The sequence below is a fragment of the Eutrigla gurnardus genome (genome assembly GCF_963514095.1).
Source record: "Eutrigla gurnardus genome assembly, chromosome: 15".
NCBI classification, from domain to species: Eukaryota; Metazoa; Chordata; class Actinopteri; order Perciformes; family Triglidae; genus Eutrigla; species Eutrigla gurnardus.
The window spans coordinates 5,337,492-5,356,229 of NC_139938.1; the positions used below are offsets into that span (position 1 = coordinate 5,337,492).

The window sequence follows — 18,738 nt, forward strand, 5'->3', positions numbered from 1 at the left end:
TGTGTTCATGAAAGAAACGAGGACAGATGGATAAAATAGGTAAAACCAAGAAACTGACCTCCTCTGTTTCTTCTCCAGATCATGGTTGCGGCTGTGCAGGCCCTCCAGGTGAAGCTTGGTGTCCTGCAGCTCCGCCGTCAGTTTCTGGCACTTCTTCTTCAGCAGCTGCACAGAGCGCTGCACATCCTCATTATCTTTCTGCAACTCAGCCAGCTGCAGCGTGCACACACACACACACACACACACACACACACAAACCATGCAAACAAACACACAACATTTGTATTATTCTTTTCTGACAGTCCGATGCTGATATTTATAAATATTACATAAACATAAGTGGCGACAACCGAGTAATAACCAAACATTATAATAGACTTGATTACTTTAATGATTTGTGATTATAACAAAGGTGTCTTGCCCTTCTCTCAAGATGTCTTTTGCTCTGCTGCTCCGTCTCCAGCTTCTCATCAAACTCCTGCTGGAGTTTCTTTTTAGTGAAGTCCATTTCACGAATGGCTCGGTTGTATTTTATCCGCCACTCGCCTCCTGGAGGAAACACAAACAATTCCTAAAATGTCTGTCTGACATTTGGGTGTCTCCTGCCTTTAATCAGGTCTCGCAGGGCATACAGATGGAAAGGTTCAAAAGCTCAGAAATGATGGATGCTGTGGATTATGGACCGCACTGTACTGGCTGAGATCCTTATCAGACTCAAGAACCAAAATAAAATAATCTTTCAGGATATAAAACGCCTTTCATCCAATCCCGACCTTAAAAGGGCAAAAACTTTTGACAGGAAACTACAAAGCAGACTTTGCTTTTCAGCTCTAATCTTGGATAAACCCAAGGTAAGAATTCAAAGCACACCACAATAGTAGTTAGAGAAGGACACGTCTAAGTGGCACTTTCCACAGTTCTTAGCCGACCCTATTTCTGGAGCTGTCAGAGGCTATCGGAACTATAACAGCGGCCAGTCAGATATTCAGGTTCAGGTTCATTTCCAAGCTTTATCATTTTAGAGGCTGTCCATTTCTCCTTCACGTACCAACACCGGCTCCTCCATCAGTGCGGCTCATTAGCATATATATAGCATAATGACAACTTGCAGGGCCACCGGCTCTGATCCCAACGATTATTTTCTCATTCATCTAAGAATTCTGATATGCTCTATAATGGCTTGTCTGCTGAGGTGGGATGAAGGGGGGTTGGAGCACAGAGACAAATGGACAATATGCTCCCCGAGTAAAGCTCTCTCCCCCAGCAGGTGGAGACCAATCAGCAACAGGCATGAGTTGTATGCCTGGGAGCGAACATCGTAATCCCCTAGCGGTAAATCCCAAACTTGGGAAATACTCTTAATAGCATTATGCAAGATGTGACCAAGTTTCACTGCCATGTCTCCTGCCGAACAAAGCCGCTAATTCCCGCAGCTACAATTACTATTAATTAATAGTTACAAGGGAGGTTTTTAAAACTGTGCACATAATGCTGGTGTGAGTGTTCAGAGAATGATGCTTCTGCCCTGAGCTGACATGCCCATTAGGCAGGCCTTGGCACGCTGCTGCAAATATCACACGGGACAATTCATTAGGGAATTGAAAACTGATGACCGAGATTGTGATTCCAAAGAGAGAGAAAAAAATGTTCAATGACAGCCAGCAGTTTGTTGCTCAACTTACCGGCATCGTCGTCATCGTCCATCTCCCCGTTGAGCTCTGATGTTTTCATGAGCCGAGCTTCCATCACCTCCATCTCCTGGGATTCAAATTGTTTCTTCATGGCCTCAAACTTAGCCTGCAATGCACACATTTGCACACCAATCAAAAAAGATGAGCTGATTTGTCACACTGACATTGTTTGTTTTTTCAATACTACAATGTGTGTCAGTTTGTATGTGCCTGTAGATCCTTCATTTCCTTCTGCAGGCGGAGTCTCTCTGACGTTTCACTTTCCAGCAATTGGGTTGCTGACTCGCTGGTGCTTCTCTCGTCAGCCAGTTCTGCCGACAAGTCTGAGATCTGGATGTAAACACACACACACACACACACACACACAGACAGGGTGTTAAACAAAACTACAAAATACTCACCACCGTTGTTGTACAAGTGAGAAATGAAAGAGTTTAACTCCACTGCCGATTTTAAACACCATCCACCCAGCATGCATTGCCACAGGCGAAGGGACCCACCCTGCTCTCCAATCGATCTGTGTTCAGTCTCAGCTCATTCCGCTCTTTCTCCACCCTCTCGAGCTTCGATTTCTGCTGCTGTATCTCCTCCTAGAGCACGGAATGGAGCATATATGGGTTATGTGTAATGCAACAGGTAAAACTCTGAATATTATGCATTACAAGAAACATCAAAAGTGAATAACAGCAAGGGTCATGCTGCAGTGGCACGTTGTGCCTCTTTGAAGTGGACTAGTGGGGATCTATTGGTCGGGGTGCAGCACACAGAAAAGCCTCCTCACGTCTTTGCCTCGCATCTGCTCCTCGGTGAGCTGGACCTTAATGAGGGGCTGCACTGTGGTGAAGAGCTTCCACCATTGCCAGTCCTTCACGCCGCGGTTCTTCTTGATGTTTTTCTGGAGGCAACGGATTGCTAGATCCTGAATCTAAAACACACACAGTGAAAAGCAGTCACCAGAGAGGAACGCATCCGGGGAAACAAGTGCTTGTTTTAGTGAAAAAGATTCTCAACCATTTGTAACTTCAGGCCCAAAAACAAATTCTGAGTAATACCATGGAAAAAAACATAACATGACAGAAAGAGGGAGAAATAATCAACCGGGATGTAAATATGTGTTATGTCTATGTCAGCCACGATGATCAAATTAACTATATAAGTGCTTACCCTCACCCATCACTCTCTGCCATTAGGAATCCAGATTTAATGTATTCGGGGGTCATATTTCCTCGCCACATGCTTTGAAGCTTTTAAAGGTGATGGTCGTCTCCCACATCACTTTTTCATTTCCAGAAACTGATTTGTTTCCTGTCACTGCATCCGAGTAATCAATGTGTGGTGACATTCCAACTTAACTTATCATTGAAGTCATATTATCATCGTGATAATAATAGTTTTCCTCCTGCACTGTGTTCAGTACATGGTGTTAAATGCCGAAAGACATAATGTCATGCACAGCAATCAAAATGACACATGAAACAATGCCAGAAAATAGGGCAAATCTTAATCACTCACTGGAATAAATGTTTTACAGAGCTCATCTACCGTTGCCATCATCCTCGCCAACAATATTTGAAAAGTATTTCACTCCTCGTTCTTATGTCTCGGTTCTCGCAGCTAAACCAGAACTTGCCATCCTTCTCTGGAGAGTTTCTGTGTTCCAAGGCTGGAAGCAATTTTTTGATTAATTAAATCAAACATGTTGGCAGCTAATTCCAAGTATTACACGATTTCCATGCTGCTTATGCATGAGGCTCTCCAGCAGCAGCAGATTATGGGCAAACCCAATTAGAGCAACGCAATTCTCGGCATCAGGTACATTTTGCCCTGAAGGTACTCTCTATGACCAATTAGGATTTGTCACACAGTGAAAGCCTTAACGTGGAGAAAAATGCAGCGAATGTCTGACAGAAAATTTAAACAGGTCTCACTTGTCATATTTAGTTTAAAGTGAATAGAACACAAACAAAAGATTATACTACATGAACCCCGTGGATAAACGTGTTGGTATTCACATCACATTAGGAGGGTGTGACAGCTGTGAGACGGTTTGATCGGAATTAGGGTTGTGAGCCAAGATTAGGAATAAAGCGTGTTTCCATTTTCTTCCTCAATGTTCTACATTTCCATTGGAGTTAAAAATGTGTGGTAGTGTGTGTGCATGTGTATGAAAGCAGGCATGTCTGCACTGAGCGCTGCGATATATTACTGCAGCACCGCCTGATGTCATTTTGATCCCACTTCTAAAGCAAACACTTCTATGCTCAGTTTTTGAGGATTTCTTCAACATGAAATAATGCCTTGCTGACCCTGTGAGACCTGACAACTTTACTGTCTTTAGTTGCTGTAGCCATCTAAGTCTTAAAGCTAAAGGGATTATAATGGTATCATATGAACCTAGACGGCCCAACGAAGCCATTAATTCCATGTCATGCCAGCTTGTTGGGAAGGGGGCCGAATCATACAAAATGTGGTGGTTTTCTTGGTAAAACTCTGGAGTGTGAATGTAAAGAATCCCTTTTTTATCTCTGTTAAAATCACATTGATTAAAGAAAAAAGGAAAAAACATAACAAGTGATTCCAACCTTTTGAATTCCTGGGTATATTACTAGCTGGTTACTAAAATATGTAATGTCTACACACTACAAATATGGATGCAGAGCATATCCAAGTCTCTGCAGTCGGAGGTAATCATGTTTCTCTCGTACGGAACTGTGGGTTTGCATGTTTCAAATGAAAGAGATAACCCGTATCCCCGTCTGATAAATCTACATATATTTCTATGAGCACTGTATACAAAGTAGTATATATAAACATGATATTAGGCTAAAGCCAGTTTATGATTGCTGCTTTACATTGATTTCAATGCAAATAACGTACAACAAAATTGTAGGGTACCTGAAGGACAAACCTCTGAGTGCAGTGAGTGCCTGCTGAGGCAAAATAACAGACTTTTAAAATGTCAGGTTGTCCCCTTGAGGAAGCAGCTGACAGTTGAAAGAGGGGGGAAAAAAACAAGAAAAATTATGGTTTTGTCATTTAATGTCACATGGGCTTGGCACAGCTTCACAAGGTTAACATGCCAGGAAACATCAATCAAGGGAGCTTGTGACTGTCTGTCACATCCATATACATCAACCAGCAAGTGTCGATGAGGCTTCCCCAGAACTCGTCCGCACTGTTCCAGAGGCAAAGTATCATCAACTGTACTGCTAAAACTGGATACTTCAAACCGTGCAAGAGGCAATGGAGCCCTATCAATATTCACAAAGGGATAACAGCATAACGCCAAAGGCAAGAATGGACGATATTATGTGATGATTATTCTAAGATTGAACAGCATGTGGTCACCTCACAGCAAGAAGGTGCCGGGTTTGCATGTTCTCCTCATGACGGCGTGGGTGTTCTCCGGGTTCTCCGGCTTCCTCCCACAGTCCGAAAAAAAAAACATGCAGGTTTTGTTGAAACTTAATTGCCCCGTAGGTGTGAATGTGAGCGTGAATAGTTGTGTGTCGGGGTGAACCGTGCCTTCGCTGTATGTCAGCTGGGATCAGCTCCCCCGCGACCCTGAATAGGATAAGCTGTTACAAACAATGGATGGATGGATGAACAGAAACACAGTCTGTAAATCATTGAGAAGGGATAAAATCACTCCACAGTCCTGCTTCAGTTCCATTTTTCTGGCGTCGACTAATTTAATCAATATAAACAGAGTGAGATTCCTTCGGGAAGTCATTGCAAGAAGAGATGGTATACCACATAATATAACAATTGATATGGGGAAAGCTAAGGGAATCAAACTAGACTTGGCACTGCTCCTCATTTCTGATTTCATTACATCTCAGCCTGACACTTGACCGCAGATACCAACCTAATAATGGCAAAAGCCTAGATTTACATTTTTAAAGGGCTCTATATGACTTGTCAAATCATTCTATTATTAGAAAGCCGGGATTTAAGAATGCATGATTGGACTATTCCAATGCACTGAATACCAGCAATAAGCTGCACCCGATACTGAATCAGATTGGGCTACATACTGTATATGTAGAACAGAGATTTTATACAACATGACGTCACCCATTGGTTTCTGGACTGCCACTATGAATCCTTATGTATGGCATTTTTGCCGTGGCTATATTAGTTTTGGGCTCAAAGGCACAAAAGAGGGACGAAGCTTAGTACAAGTGAATGTTGGATAAGACATTTATAGGTAACCAATATGTTACAATTAACTATTATTGACTGAAATCACTGTGAACGAGTTAAAATAAGACGAAAACCAAGATAACTCCCAAATCTAACAACGCTGTAGTAACGACCTGTCAACCAAAAGCTAGCCATGCCCTAAAACATAACCTTCTTTATCCTCTATTGAAGAAAACTTAAAACTAGTGACTGAAACTCAGATTCACTGAGATAATAAATTAAATGAGAAGTAGGGTATTCTCATAGACTTCTATACAATCAGACTCTATACAGTCACCCCCTGATGGCCAGTAGAGGAAATGCACGTTCACGGCAGAATTTGCTTCACTTTTCAGGCCGGGAGGTTTCCTTATGATTAGAAGCATAAGACATATATCAGCCTGAAAGACTAATTTAACTACATTGTAAATTAGTATCCTTAGTTATAAATGCTGAGTATGTCCAAAGGTAATAAAATACACCAACTAGTACTTCTAATGGTCACTTGTAAACAAGTTACATCTTGTTTGCTGAAGCTAAACAAAAACCCAATCTTTACGTGACTTTATTACCTTTGGACACAACCTGGCTAATTGTTTTCCTCACTGTGTTTGTGCTAACGTAGCTTCATATGTATCATACAGACATGACAATGGGGCATCATCTGATTCTCTGTAAAATAATATACATAAGAATTGACTTGAAAAAACTAGGTATGACCATGAACGTTACGTGCATAGAGTAAATAAGTCTCTAGACTAGATCAGCTATCATATAGCTCTGACTACGATAGAATCTGCGGTCACATTCACTCACATTCATAATTGAATGCTACCTAGTAGGGCTGTGTTCAAAAAATCGATCCGCGATCCGATATCGATTCACGCTCAAAAAGCACGATATCGATCCAAAAATGTCTGGATCGATCTTTTCCAGGTGACTAAAGGCACTATTTTCTTTGCCGCGCAAGGCGCACTATAAAAAGCGAGTGCCGGCTAAACGAAACCGAAACTTAAGCTAGCGAGATGGCTGAAGCAGCACCACTAAAATCACCTTCTGGAATGAAGGCTCCGCTGACTCCGATCCCGTGAAGCGGCGAAGTGTTTCCTCTGCGTCGGTCAAGTGCGCCGTCATTCATGCGGCGGCGGTGTTGACGCGCGGAGCCGGACTGAGCGGCTGCGCTCTGCCAGTCCGGGTCCACCAAAACTTAAGTTCAAGCGAAGAGAAAGCTCTCTCTCTCTCTCTCTCTCTCTCTCTCTCTCTCTCTCTCTCTCTCTCTCTCTCTCTCTGGCATTTCACAAGTCTCTGGTTGTCAAAGACTGGGTACAGGGGTTCTTGTAGTTTTCTAATATAGAGGGCCACTTGATTTTAATTTATTTATATTTTATTTGGTCATTGTTGTTTAGTTCAGGTCATTGTTTTAATTCTGCCATGGATATGTTACTTAAATTTCAAATAATACTTGGATTTTTGTCTAAAATAAATACTTGATTCTTGACTCTTCTCTCTCTGTGTCCCTCTTACACGTACACAGATACAATCACAAACACATGGAGCTGTTTTGTCTATGGGACAGTATTTATTTGCATTATGTCTGTAAATAGATCGATATCGAATCGAATCGGATCGAATCGTGGATCGAATCGGATCGTGACCTTATGAATCGGAATCGGATCGATCCAGGAAATTCGGATCGATTCCCAGCCCTACTACCTAGCCAACCTGCTTTGAGTTTAAGAGCAGTAAAATAACAAGATAAAATGAACCTATCTTTCCATTATAGATGCATTTGCAGGGGATAGGGAACACATGGGGGAAAACTGTCTCTTTGTTAATGACTGTTGTAATTGCACAGTTGCCTAGCAATTGTAAATGGTTCCTCGCTGTTGATTTACTTCAAGTTCTCCCAGATTATGAAGCACCAGGCTCTTAGCCTGCTTCACTCTGTGAATAATGACCTATGAACTTAATAAAGAAAATACATTGGCCTCTCTCAGTTCCCCAATTTTCAACCAACATCCATTAGTCTTTTTACTTAAAACAAACGAGCTGGATATGCAGTGATATAAAAAGGTCATATTGATTTACCATATAGCAAACGTGAAAATTTCATAGTTGTACCGGCATCATATACAAGATATTGACTCACTAACAGCATGTCACACTGGATGGAGAACAGCAATGTTGATTCTGTTTCTGCTGGTTCATCACTAGCCAGCTGAAGCAGCACATTCACTTAAATAGTAATCACAGAGAGAGAGAAGCACTCCAGGGCTCCATACATCACAAGAGGACATGTATGAGGTCCAGAGAGATGGACCCATCACATACTGGGAGAAAAATGGAAGATGGGTGGAGTAGATGGGTGTGTGAGTCAGCGGTTTGTTTGATAAGGCTGAATTTAAGGGGAGTAGTTTGATCAAATCCAACACAAATGGACATGTCACTATCAAATATCCCATTGGGAGAGGGGCTTGGATGGATTACAGAAAACGAGATAAAGGGGGTAAGGGCAATAGATTTCAAGAACACATCTGTAATGTGTTGATTTACAGCAAGGCAGGTTGAATCTACTCAAAGAGCTTTCAACCCCTGGTGGAGTCCTAGGGAACAAGGCCTCTCTATCAAGGCCACAGAGCTTAGCAGCTAAATTAACCCTGACTATTACTTTGTCCTCTTTTGCAAGTATTACATTTATTTTTGCATTTGTGACTTGCCATAAATTAAGGTAAATACTTTTGTTTTTCTCTCATCCGGATGAAACACGTGACGGATGATTCAGTCTAGGTGACACAAGTGACGCCTCGCCTACCTTCCTCTTCTTGAAGCCTTGCCGTGCCAGGTAGCCCCTACAGGAAGCTTGGAACAAGGTGAGATTACGCTTGGTCTGCTCATCCCTCTGTTCCTCCAGCTTAGCCAAGGTGCCAGCTCTGAAAAACAACTAGAAACACACACATAAAATCAAACAGACTTATAAGCAACAGATACAATTATTGAGAGATAATGTAATGCTTATTTTAGCCAGGGGGGGAAATTCGATTAAGAGGCAGTGTTTCAAAGCGAAATCTAAACAGAACTGAGTTTAAAAGTGATGAAGTGCACTGAAGCAGTAAATCAATACGAGGTAATGTAATCCATGGACAAGTGAGTCTTATCTAAGTGAGAAAGCTGAATTAAGTTATTATCTCGGACAATCAGCCTTGTCTGTTTCTAATCTAGGTCAAAGGTAAAACACAGGTAAACATACAATAAAGCAGATCACGTCACGGCCTGTCTATGGCTCAGAGGGATTAGGCAGATATGATGGCAGCAAGCTATTAAAATAGATGGATGATGGACTGTCTCCATCCAAGATCTCTCTAAGCAAGTCCCAATGTTTTAAAGATTACCAAATCCATATGTGATTTGGTAACAGAGCACAAGGTAGAAATGATGGAGCAGCTTTAGGAGGAGGATCTGCAAACCAGTAGGGAGGAGTGATGCATTCAATGAAATCAGTGAATATTACTCCGTGGGGTTTGAGCGGAAGCTATTTGTCATCATCAGAGGCATATTTCTACAATGTCTATAGACGTGCCGTTTTTAGATGTGCGGCTATCTCTAATAGCTATCAAAAGCCGTGATTCCACTGCTGTAAGGTTGCATGGGGTTGGTGTAGTTTGCATGCAAGTGAGACAGGTTGCTAGGATGCCACTGGAATGCTTTGCGGAACGGCCGACTGTGTCTACGTCTGAGCCCATTTCACACTCCAAAGTGTGGCTCCATGCGAAGCCGCCACCGAACCATTCTTCATGTGTCTTAAAAGAAACCTGCACCGCGCACATAACGGGGAGCACAAGTTCCGCTGTTTTCTACATTATTGCTTTGATTTCCTCCTTGGCTGATGGCCACTTTCCAGCTGATAGGATTAGACCGCAGTGTGCCAGGAAGTGTTTACTGTGATTACTTTACAACGGTCATGGGGAAAAAACAAAGATGGCCATCAGTAGTGAGAATTTGCTCTAATGACCTGAAAAAGAGAGAATTGCGGTCAGGCAGGGTAGAGAAATGCCTCTGGGCTTCACGACTGGAAGGAGGGGCCAGGCTTGGCGACTTTCCAAAAAAGGATGACAAACAAATCTCAAGGAGGGACAGACGTGAAAGACTCACTTTTTTAGTAAAAAAAAAAAAAAAAATTCAAGGATAAAAAAGATCCTTTGTACTGCAGCTGTGTGCTTGGATTTTTAAGGGGCTTGAAACTGGCAGTGATTCACAGCAAAGGTTTATTCAATCATGATGAAGCTGTTTAGTTGTACGGGATGTGGTGGCATTACTCACCCTACTGAGACCCATGTGGTAGCTGCTCTTCTCCAAGTCCAAGGACTCCAGTAGCTCCTCCACAGCCTGGGTAAAGGCACACATGTACACAGACAAACGCACACACTTAGTCTTTCAACTGCTGGATCCACTGGGATCTTCTACTGACACAGCAACACTTCAGTAGTCCACGTTTCCCTTAAGTTGCCATGCTGAACTAATGGTACAGTGCACTTTCCCCCTCTTCTCTCACATCCATTCCCGGCTGGATTTTGTTTTGAAAGTAAGTGAGTAAGCAAGGGGAAAGTTTGGCTCCTCCCAACCACAAACCAATTACAACTAGTCCATAATCCACCTGCTCCTGGCATATTCCTCACGACCCCCCCTGATGGTCTTGGCCCTCTTGCAGCTTTGAACACATAGAGCCGAAGCAGAGGTACACCATCAGACAGCCTGGAGCCTCCTGTTGTCCATCTAGCAGCCTGTATACTGTAGGTGTATTGTTGTCTCAGCAGCCTCTCTCTACTTGAGCCCCAGCCTGAAAGACCACATCTAGATTACACCAGGAGAGGTTTGCCACGAGCACTGAGGGGCTTTTGTTTGCCAGCGTTTCCACAGAAACTCAGCCACAAAACATGGACACAGGGGAAAAAAGCTTTTCTCTCCCTTAACCCCATTTTCTCTCTCTCTCTCTCTCTCTCTCTCTCTCTCTCTCTCTCTCTCTCTCTCTCTAGAAACCATCTTTTGTATTTATTTTCTCCCCACTGCACTTCAACCAGGGCTTCTCCTGCACACGACCAATGCCCGATCAATATTCATAAATATAAAACAAAAGCAAAAGAATTGTGTTAACGCATCAGTACTTTGAAAAACAGGGAAAACCTTGGCAGCCAGGTCCCAATGCACATATTTAAATATATATATATATATATATATATACAGTATATTACATAGTATTTTGTAGCTTTGAACACAGTGAAGCCCACAACTGACCTGCCTCTTTAAACAGGCATGATGCCGATAAGGTTAAGTTGATTAGATCATCTCAATGGCTCTGATGAATGTGGGTTTATTTCTGTCAGTTGACTGCTGACAAATCAGGGGCAGATGTAATGAAGCTGCCTCTTCACAACATCAATCTTCACTGTGTTTGGCCACTGGCGGAGCTGTACATTCCCCCTTTCTCGGTGATTGACTTACTCTCTTCTCGTCCTTCACGATGTAATTCCTCCCATGCTTCTTGGTGAGGTGCGGCGCCAGCACATCGAAGCGTCGACGAAACTCAGAGAACACCATGTGATCGGGGTAACCTGTGAAGGTCGTATCGTGTAACAACATCAGAGTTTGTTTGTGCTTGTGGGGTGTAACAGATATTTTGGGAGGGATGCCATGGCAAAAAAAAGGAGAGATCTGTATTTCTATGCCTGTATGCGAGTTAGGCAGCCACCTTACCTTGTCTGTAGATCCGGAGAGCATCCAGCAGCTTGGAGCCGCGCAGTTGAGCACGGAGCAAAGCTACATCTAGCTGCATTAAGCCGGAATCTCCAGTCTCCCCTTGAGCCTCACATTCCCCTCCTTTGAACAGGGATCCACTCAGAGCCTTGAGGGCATCTGCCTTGGGCAATATGCAGTGAACAAAGTGAATCCTGGACCTCCGCACCATGTCAAGCAGAGCATCCTAGAAAATACAGAGCAGGGTTAGGGACTCTGGGCTGGCTGATGTAATGTCTTCCACAGACTTATCTACAGCATCTTTGCATAAAGCAACCAAATCATGTTCATACTGGTTCTGACATCTCACATATATTACATGTAGCAGCCACTTTAGCATTCAGTAACTATATGACAATACTGGAAGAAAATGATTAATTATTTGCTTTTATCATCATTTGTAAAGCCCAACTTTAAGTGAATGTGTGTTTCTTTCCTGTTGGGAGTTTTTAATTCATGTAAACAGGGTCTGGACGTGGTAATGATCCATAGCTACATGCTGGTATGATTTATTAATAATGCTTAAGACCCTGACCGATATATCGGCGGGCCGATATTATCGGCCAATATTAGGCATTTTCCAAACTATCGGTATTTGCATTTATCGGCATTTATAATGGCCGATAAATTAATACGAAACATCCTCATAGAACTTAACAGAATTTGTCTCCAGTCTTGATCAGAGTTATATTTATGAAGCTTACCAAGTCTTTTAATACTGGTAACTTTGTGTTTGGTTGTTGTTGTTATTGTGTTTTTGTTCAAAGGACTGTAAGTTTTAAATCTTAAGTTTGTATTTTTATACATTTTATTTATCAGAACTTTAATACATTTTGATGTCCCTCTGTTCCGTTGTGACAATAAAATAAACAAGTTTATTTTTAAACTGCATTATCATATTATTTTTGTGAAGACTCATAAATAACTACAAATAACTAATGTTAGGGAAATCTGTTCATGCTTTGTTACGCATTTCTGAAATAAAAAAAAAAAAATATCGGCCGATATATCGGAATATCTGATTTTTAAATCAACAAACATTTGTATCGGTATCGGCCTTCAAAATCCTTTATCAGTCAGGCTCTTTAATGCTTCTATGAATGCTATTCAGTGGTTTGTTGGAGTTTTGGTTATTTAATCCATTTTGTTACCACAACGTTCTGTTTTACATTTCCTTTCACCTGGTTGTTGCTACAATAATAATATAGTAATATATAATAATAATAAAGTACCACGTTTGGGGAGCACACAGCCAACTATTATTGTACTGGATACGTTCACACTTCGCAGCAAGATCCCTCAACATATCTTAACCTTCATTTATATGCCGTTACAATGCCATGGTTAGATATTGAAGCAAGGATTTCCAAAAACTGCATGCTATTGGATTTGAGCATTTTCTGTGATCATAATCCAGGGTTTTGCAGAATCTTTCACATCACGCTGAAGGGTTGAAAACTACAGAGAGAGAGAGCCGTTCTCATATCACAACAACATCAGGCCAAATATAATTTTCAAATCTGTCTCTAGGTGCAACCCAAACACTGGCCTTCATCCCATCACATTGGATTTAAAGCAGCGTTGAGTGATGTTTGACGACTACAGAGTCCAATCTACACAACAATATCAATGCACAACGATGAGCCTTGATTTACACAACACATCAAGCTGTCATGCTCCCATCTGTAACCAGACAGGAACAGATTCAGGAAAAAAAGGTGCACCCTGGGACGTTGGCTCTCGGTGTCCTTGACAGTACAGGCACATAATGTTTTGAATCCTGGAGTGACAGTGGGGAAACCTGACTAATATGTTCCATCCTCTCCTCTCACCACTTGAAGCTTTATTTGGATGCATAAGGACTTCTTCTTGATAGCAGCCACTCCTGTGGTGAAGGTCTTCCTCATACTCGTGGCCCGTCGCAAGGACAGCTGGGAAACACCTTCGAGGCCTGCAATGGAGCCGGACAGAACGGTGGCTCCAGCCGCTCGGCTCATGAACAACGCGCTGATGATCTTCCTGCAAGAGATGCACCACTTCAGCCTCAAGTTTGGTGAAACCCCACTAATGCAATACTTTTTGCGATAACCCCCTCCCCTGCTTACTTCTGGGAGTCCTGCAGCAGGCTTGTAGCATTGGTCGATGCAGGATTCTGCTTGGCATAGTTCAGCCACCCGCAGGCATCGTACTCCACCCAGTCGGTGCCGTGACTGTGGCCCAGCAGGAAGTGACGATCCTTTTCACTCTTCAAGAGGAAAGTGTGACCTGGTGTAAATGTAGGAGGTAACGTCAGGAGTTTAGGGAAGTGTTCATACAGTCTGCATGAAGGATTGAGCCAAGATTCATCTTGTCTTGATTACTCTGGTATGCACAGGCTGTCACAAACCTACATAAACTTTCCTGATGCAGTGATAAAAAAAGAAGACAATCTGTTCCCTAACTAGTTATTCATATGGTAGACTATCAAAAAGATACGGGTGATCAACTAGATAGAGAAGCTCAAATCTGGCCGATGTAAAGAGTATGAATGAGAAGCATTCAGCTGTTGTTTTGGACAACACTTTTACTTCTGAGTTCTTTAACCATATTTTCTATCCATGATACAGTACAGTTGATGACACAAAAGGGAGTCTTCAGTGGAAGAAGTCTCGGAAGTTGTTAAAAATGTATGGGGATATGCCCTTATCTAGATTCTGCTCTGACAAATTGAACATAATATTTCATGCCACAACAACTGCGATGAAAGTTCACACCAAGTGTGTGTATTTAAACCCTGTTATGGGTTTGACAACATCATAAATTTTAATGTCACGTCAATTAGATTTGGATTTGCTTCTTTTTTTTTTACAGTAAAGGCCATCAACTAGAATGCTTGCCTGGTGTTTTATTAGCTTCAAGTCTAAGTTTATGTATTTATGCATGTGTTTGTGTGTTTGTCCTCTCCTTGCCTTTACTCTCGCCCTCAGCGGGTCCATAGTAGCTAAAGAGACGTCCCAACAGGGTTTCCTCTGACCCCCCAGGCTGCAGCGCCTCCTCCTCCATCAGCCACAGCAGGCCCCGCGCCTCATCTGTCCGCACAGTCCGCACCTGGCAAAGACCACGTATACGCACACAGATGCACACGTGCAAATGTTATAGCTTAGTGCAATCGTGGAGTGGACGCAAAATGTTCGGTTTTACATTCGGGAACAGCAGCACGAGTAGAAAAAGACTCGCCAAACTTACATTTACATTAGCATTTGACCTTTTTGGTGATTGTTCAGTTCCCCCCACAAGTAACAAACCGCCTTGCCACAAAGACATTTAGATTGCTTTAGCTATTTAATGGGGATGCACTAATGAATCCGAGCCATTCTAATTGATGGCATCTTATAGTCAGCGTTTCCTTAAATATTCACTTTTTCTAGTGTGTAATGAAGTGTGCTGCCTTGTATATTTTCTCAGTACGAGACAATTGTAGGCTTGATAGTATAGCATCAGAAATTAAAAAAATCAAAAGAATTGTCGGTCTCTGCACCCTCCAGCATTTGCAGCGATAATGCCATTATCAATTTAGCTTTACCTCTTAATCGAAATGGAAACAAAAAAAAAAAAAGCTCATTAAATACGGAGAGTGGCGGGAAGGAAAAGGGATTAAAAAGTAATACAATTAGTGTGAACACAGAGAAAATAAAACCCACTACAGCATTGATGGTCATGGAATAAGTGTCTGTCTTGGGTGTGTATGATAAAAAACAACTGACTGTGGCTTTATTGGAGACTACAGCTTTATTTTCAAACACTTTTATTAAATTAAAAAAGCACACTTTGTTTTTCTTTTCCTCTTTTGCCAGAGTCCTAAAATGATACGCCACTATTGTTTCGTGGATGACAATGAGCTGAGGTGGCCAGCTTGGTTTGCAAGGCCGATGCCTGATTCCACCCGGGGAGCCAGTGAACCGAACTCACACAACCAAAACCTGTTTTTAGCAGCTAGCGGGAAGTTACACTGGAGACATCGTTATCAGCAGTGCACACTACGCTGACTTCAAATACGACACAGAGTATCAGTCTGGAGGAGACATATGACAACTATGAGGCTTGCAATGAGTTGAGCATTAAGGCTGTTTGAGATAACGTACGTCTGAGCTACGAGAGGAGAAGGATATATCTGTGAGTGGGAAAAGAATCTAGGATCATGTGTCTTTTCATTCTAAGAAGCAGATCTTTAGAGTTGGCTTTAGGAATGACTTTGAATGATCAGTGTTTTTCCCCTTTGGTTTTCAGTGTGATGTACTACAGTTCACTGCTTCTGATGACATTCCCATTAGTGTGGACCCTTTAAAAGTAAAGTACTCAAAGCAAACGCATTGGAATCATAACAAAGTGATCTATGACTCTCTAAACTCTGCCATTTCTGTTTCCATGGTGCAGATCACAGGCTGCAGAGGCCGAACATCGATTTTCTTTCTTGAAGTCAATTCTGTAACCTTTCTTTTCCTGCTCCCACTCTCTCATTTGAGCCTCTGCCAAACACCTTTCAATATTTAAAAACTCACACAAGGAAAACTTCTGATGCTAACATAGAGGATATTTATTGTTGAATAAAGAAAGGGGTGCCCAGAGATTCACATTACCATGTGAAAACAGAGCATGAAAGAGATGCGAGTCTCTTAGGCGCTTTCTATGGCAGATTTATGCATGAAAAAAATTTTAAATGTGAGAAATTTGAGCTAGAAATGAAGACAACTGACACATGACAACTTACCAGCGCTTGGCTTGAGGCTTGATCTACCACGGCTACAGACAGGGAGGTGCTGGGCTCTGTGTCATCTAAAGCCAGCTCAATGTTCTCCTGCAGGAAGACAGGCAGATTGACAGACTCTTTAACGACTTGTGATGATGCTAAATAAAAGAAGAGGGAGATGTAAATAGAGTTGGGATTTTGTGTAATATTTTGGGGCGTGCATAATAAAGAAACTGACAAACTAAATCAGCTGGGAGTATTTTTGGGGAATAATAATTAAAAAGTAATTCAGTGATTGACCTATATTTTAGCATGCTGGGCTGTTGTGCGTTAATGCATTTCTATACAAATATGTTTAATCAAAAGAGACGTGATGGTCATGACATGGTGATAGTAGTAAGACTGTTCTTCTGTGCAGTTTTTCTGAGTGATGTGCCTACTGTTCCCTTTTAAACACAGGACCAGGAAACTATGGAGCCACAGTTTGACCAAAAGAAACTCTGTTTTGACCCTGAAATAATCCTGGTGTTGAGTTAGTAGTTTCACATTACTCACAAACTGTGGAGTTTGCAGGACTCAACATTGCTGATGCTCCACAAAAACCCTGATCGCATCCTGCCATGAGCCCGGGGACTCCACTACAGGAAGTCCCTGGTAGCGCTTCGATGATTAATAAATAAGTCGATCAAGAGAAAAATAATTGGCAATTATTTTGAGAATTCATAAATGTTTCAGTCACTTTTCAAGCAAAATGTTGTTCAATTGTGACGTGATTTATTTTATGTTTATGATATGAATTGGTCTGACGAAAGACATTTGAACACCTCTACTTGGACTGTGGGAAATTATAATGGCAATGTTTCAATACATTTTACATTTAATAGACGATTAAATGAAAAAAGAATAATCAGATTAAATGAAATAAAAAAAAAACATCATCCGTTGAAGCCTGGTCCAACGCACCAGACTCTCGATCAGACAATAGACACCAATGCTGTCTAAACTATACACACAGGTGCCAATCATGCAAGTCATTTCAAATCCTGAATCTCCTTCATCTTGTTGGGGCGGCTGGGCCCCGCACCTCGTGAAGGTGCAGTCAGTCATAATAATTCCCGAGATTTTTATGGATATTGAAATGGGAAAAAAAACAAAAAAAACAATGGCATATTAGATGTAAGAAACCTAAAAGCCACAACAAATCTATTATAATAACAAGAACATTTGACATTTATTGAGGCTGTTTTTCCTATAGGTAAATGGAAACTCTAAAATATTTCATTACTGCTGCACATAATAACATTTCAGGGATAGAAGTGGAAATAAATACAGTAAATTACCTTCACCAGAGCAAAACAGGCATGGAGCAGCTCGCAGTGACAAAGTGCAAGCGGCACAAGAAATGTGGGGAAATGTTGGCCGTGCTAATAGTGTGGCCGTGACAGATGCCAGTGTTCCAGTTGACAGTGTGTGTGAGGGGGACTAAATCATTTTTGTGGACATACACTCAGCAGCATTTAAAACATAAAGAAAATATAAAGCATGTGACTGTTGCGTTTCCCACAATTTAACCTGTCTGTCACTGTTGTTGATACTGCGTGTTGTGTTAAATGAGTTTGACCCAGTTTTCAATGACGGTTTCACAGCTTCTCATATTTTCAAGATGCACTGACAAGAGAGAATTACACTACACAAAGATTCATGCGATACTTCATTTCGCTCCAAATCCCTTTCTCCCAGGCAGAGGGTGTGGGTGGGAATGTGGGTGGGAAATCCCAGGATCCTCGTTCACAGTGTTAAAAGTAAGGTTATGAAGATTTCTGCTTAACTTCAGTGTGCTATCGGCCAAATTCTGAATAAGAAGGATATTTCTGAGATTAGAATGGGGACGGCATTCATGGATGGATACAATTATGTCAGTGATTAAAGAAAACTAAATCTCTGAGGATTATAGTTAAATACCATAATTTCTTAGGAATGACTGCCCACGTCCTAGTGGTCCAGAAGTTCCAGGCAGAACTCAAAGCAGGACAGAAAAAGAATAGCTAAAACACTGCTGTGCAGCTGGGCGTGTCTCCCAGAGGCGCTTGTGAGTGACTCTGCTTTGATCTCGGCAGAAGAGGTGAAGACTGGCATCGCTAATGAGAAGGCCCACATGAACTGCGTTGGCTTGTCACAGCTTGTGACAGGTGGGAGGGATAGTCTATCAGATGTGAGAACGCAAACACTATTGGAGTTGATATATCTGAGAAAAAGGCAGCAGACAAAGGGAGAGAGAGACAGAAATGGGTAGGAGGAAGAAAGAGATAGCCAGATTGAGGCTGTGTGAATGCACGGCGCATAATACTC

General features: G+C 41.9%; 1 protein-coding gene across 13 annotated transcripts in view; it reads right to left on the minus strand.

Moving 5' to 3' along the window:
- LOC311026336 (unconventional myosin-XVIIIa-like) overlaps positions 1-18,738 on the minus strand; it is a 62,220-nt gene that overhangs the window by 19,966 nt on the left and 23,516 nt on the right. For 12 of the 13 annotated variants that reach the window (XM_084029840.1, XM_084029839.1, XM_084029841.1 and 9 more), the window contains 14 exons: positions 16,411-16,497; positions 14,612-14,750; positions 13,769-13,928; positions 13,496-13,682; positions 11,625-11,850; positions 11,373-11,482; positions 10,194-10,259; positions 8,689-8,817; positions 2,473-2,616; positions 2,192-2,281; positions 1,902-2,021; positions 1,683-1,797; positions 422-549; positions 59-213 (listed from right to left, as the gene is read on the minus strand). In XM_084029840.1, the coding sequence (XP_083885966.1) occupies positions 59-213; positions 422-549; positions 1,683-1,797; positions 1,902-2,021; positions 2,192-2,281; positions 2,473-2,616; positions 8,689-8,817; positions 10,194-10,259; positions 11,373-11,482; positions 11,625-11,850; positions 13,496-13,682; positions 13,769-13,928; positions 14,612-14,750; positions 16,411-16,497 (1,856 nt within the window). The remainder of the gene's footprint in view (positions 1-58; positions 214-421; positions 550-1,682; positions 1,798-1,901; positions 2,022-2,191; positions 2,282-2,472; positions 2,617-8,688; positions 8,818-10,193; positions 10,260-11,372; positions 11,483-11,624; positions 11,851-13,495; positions 13,683-13,768; positions 13,929-14,611; positions 14,751-16,410; positions 16,498-18,738) is intronic. The other variant, XM_084029843.1, reaches the window with a different exon arrangement.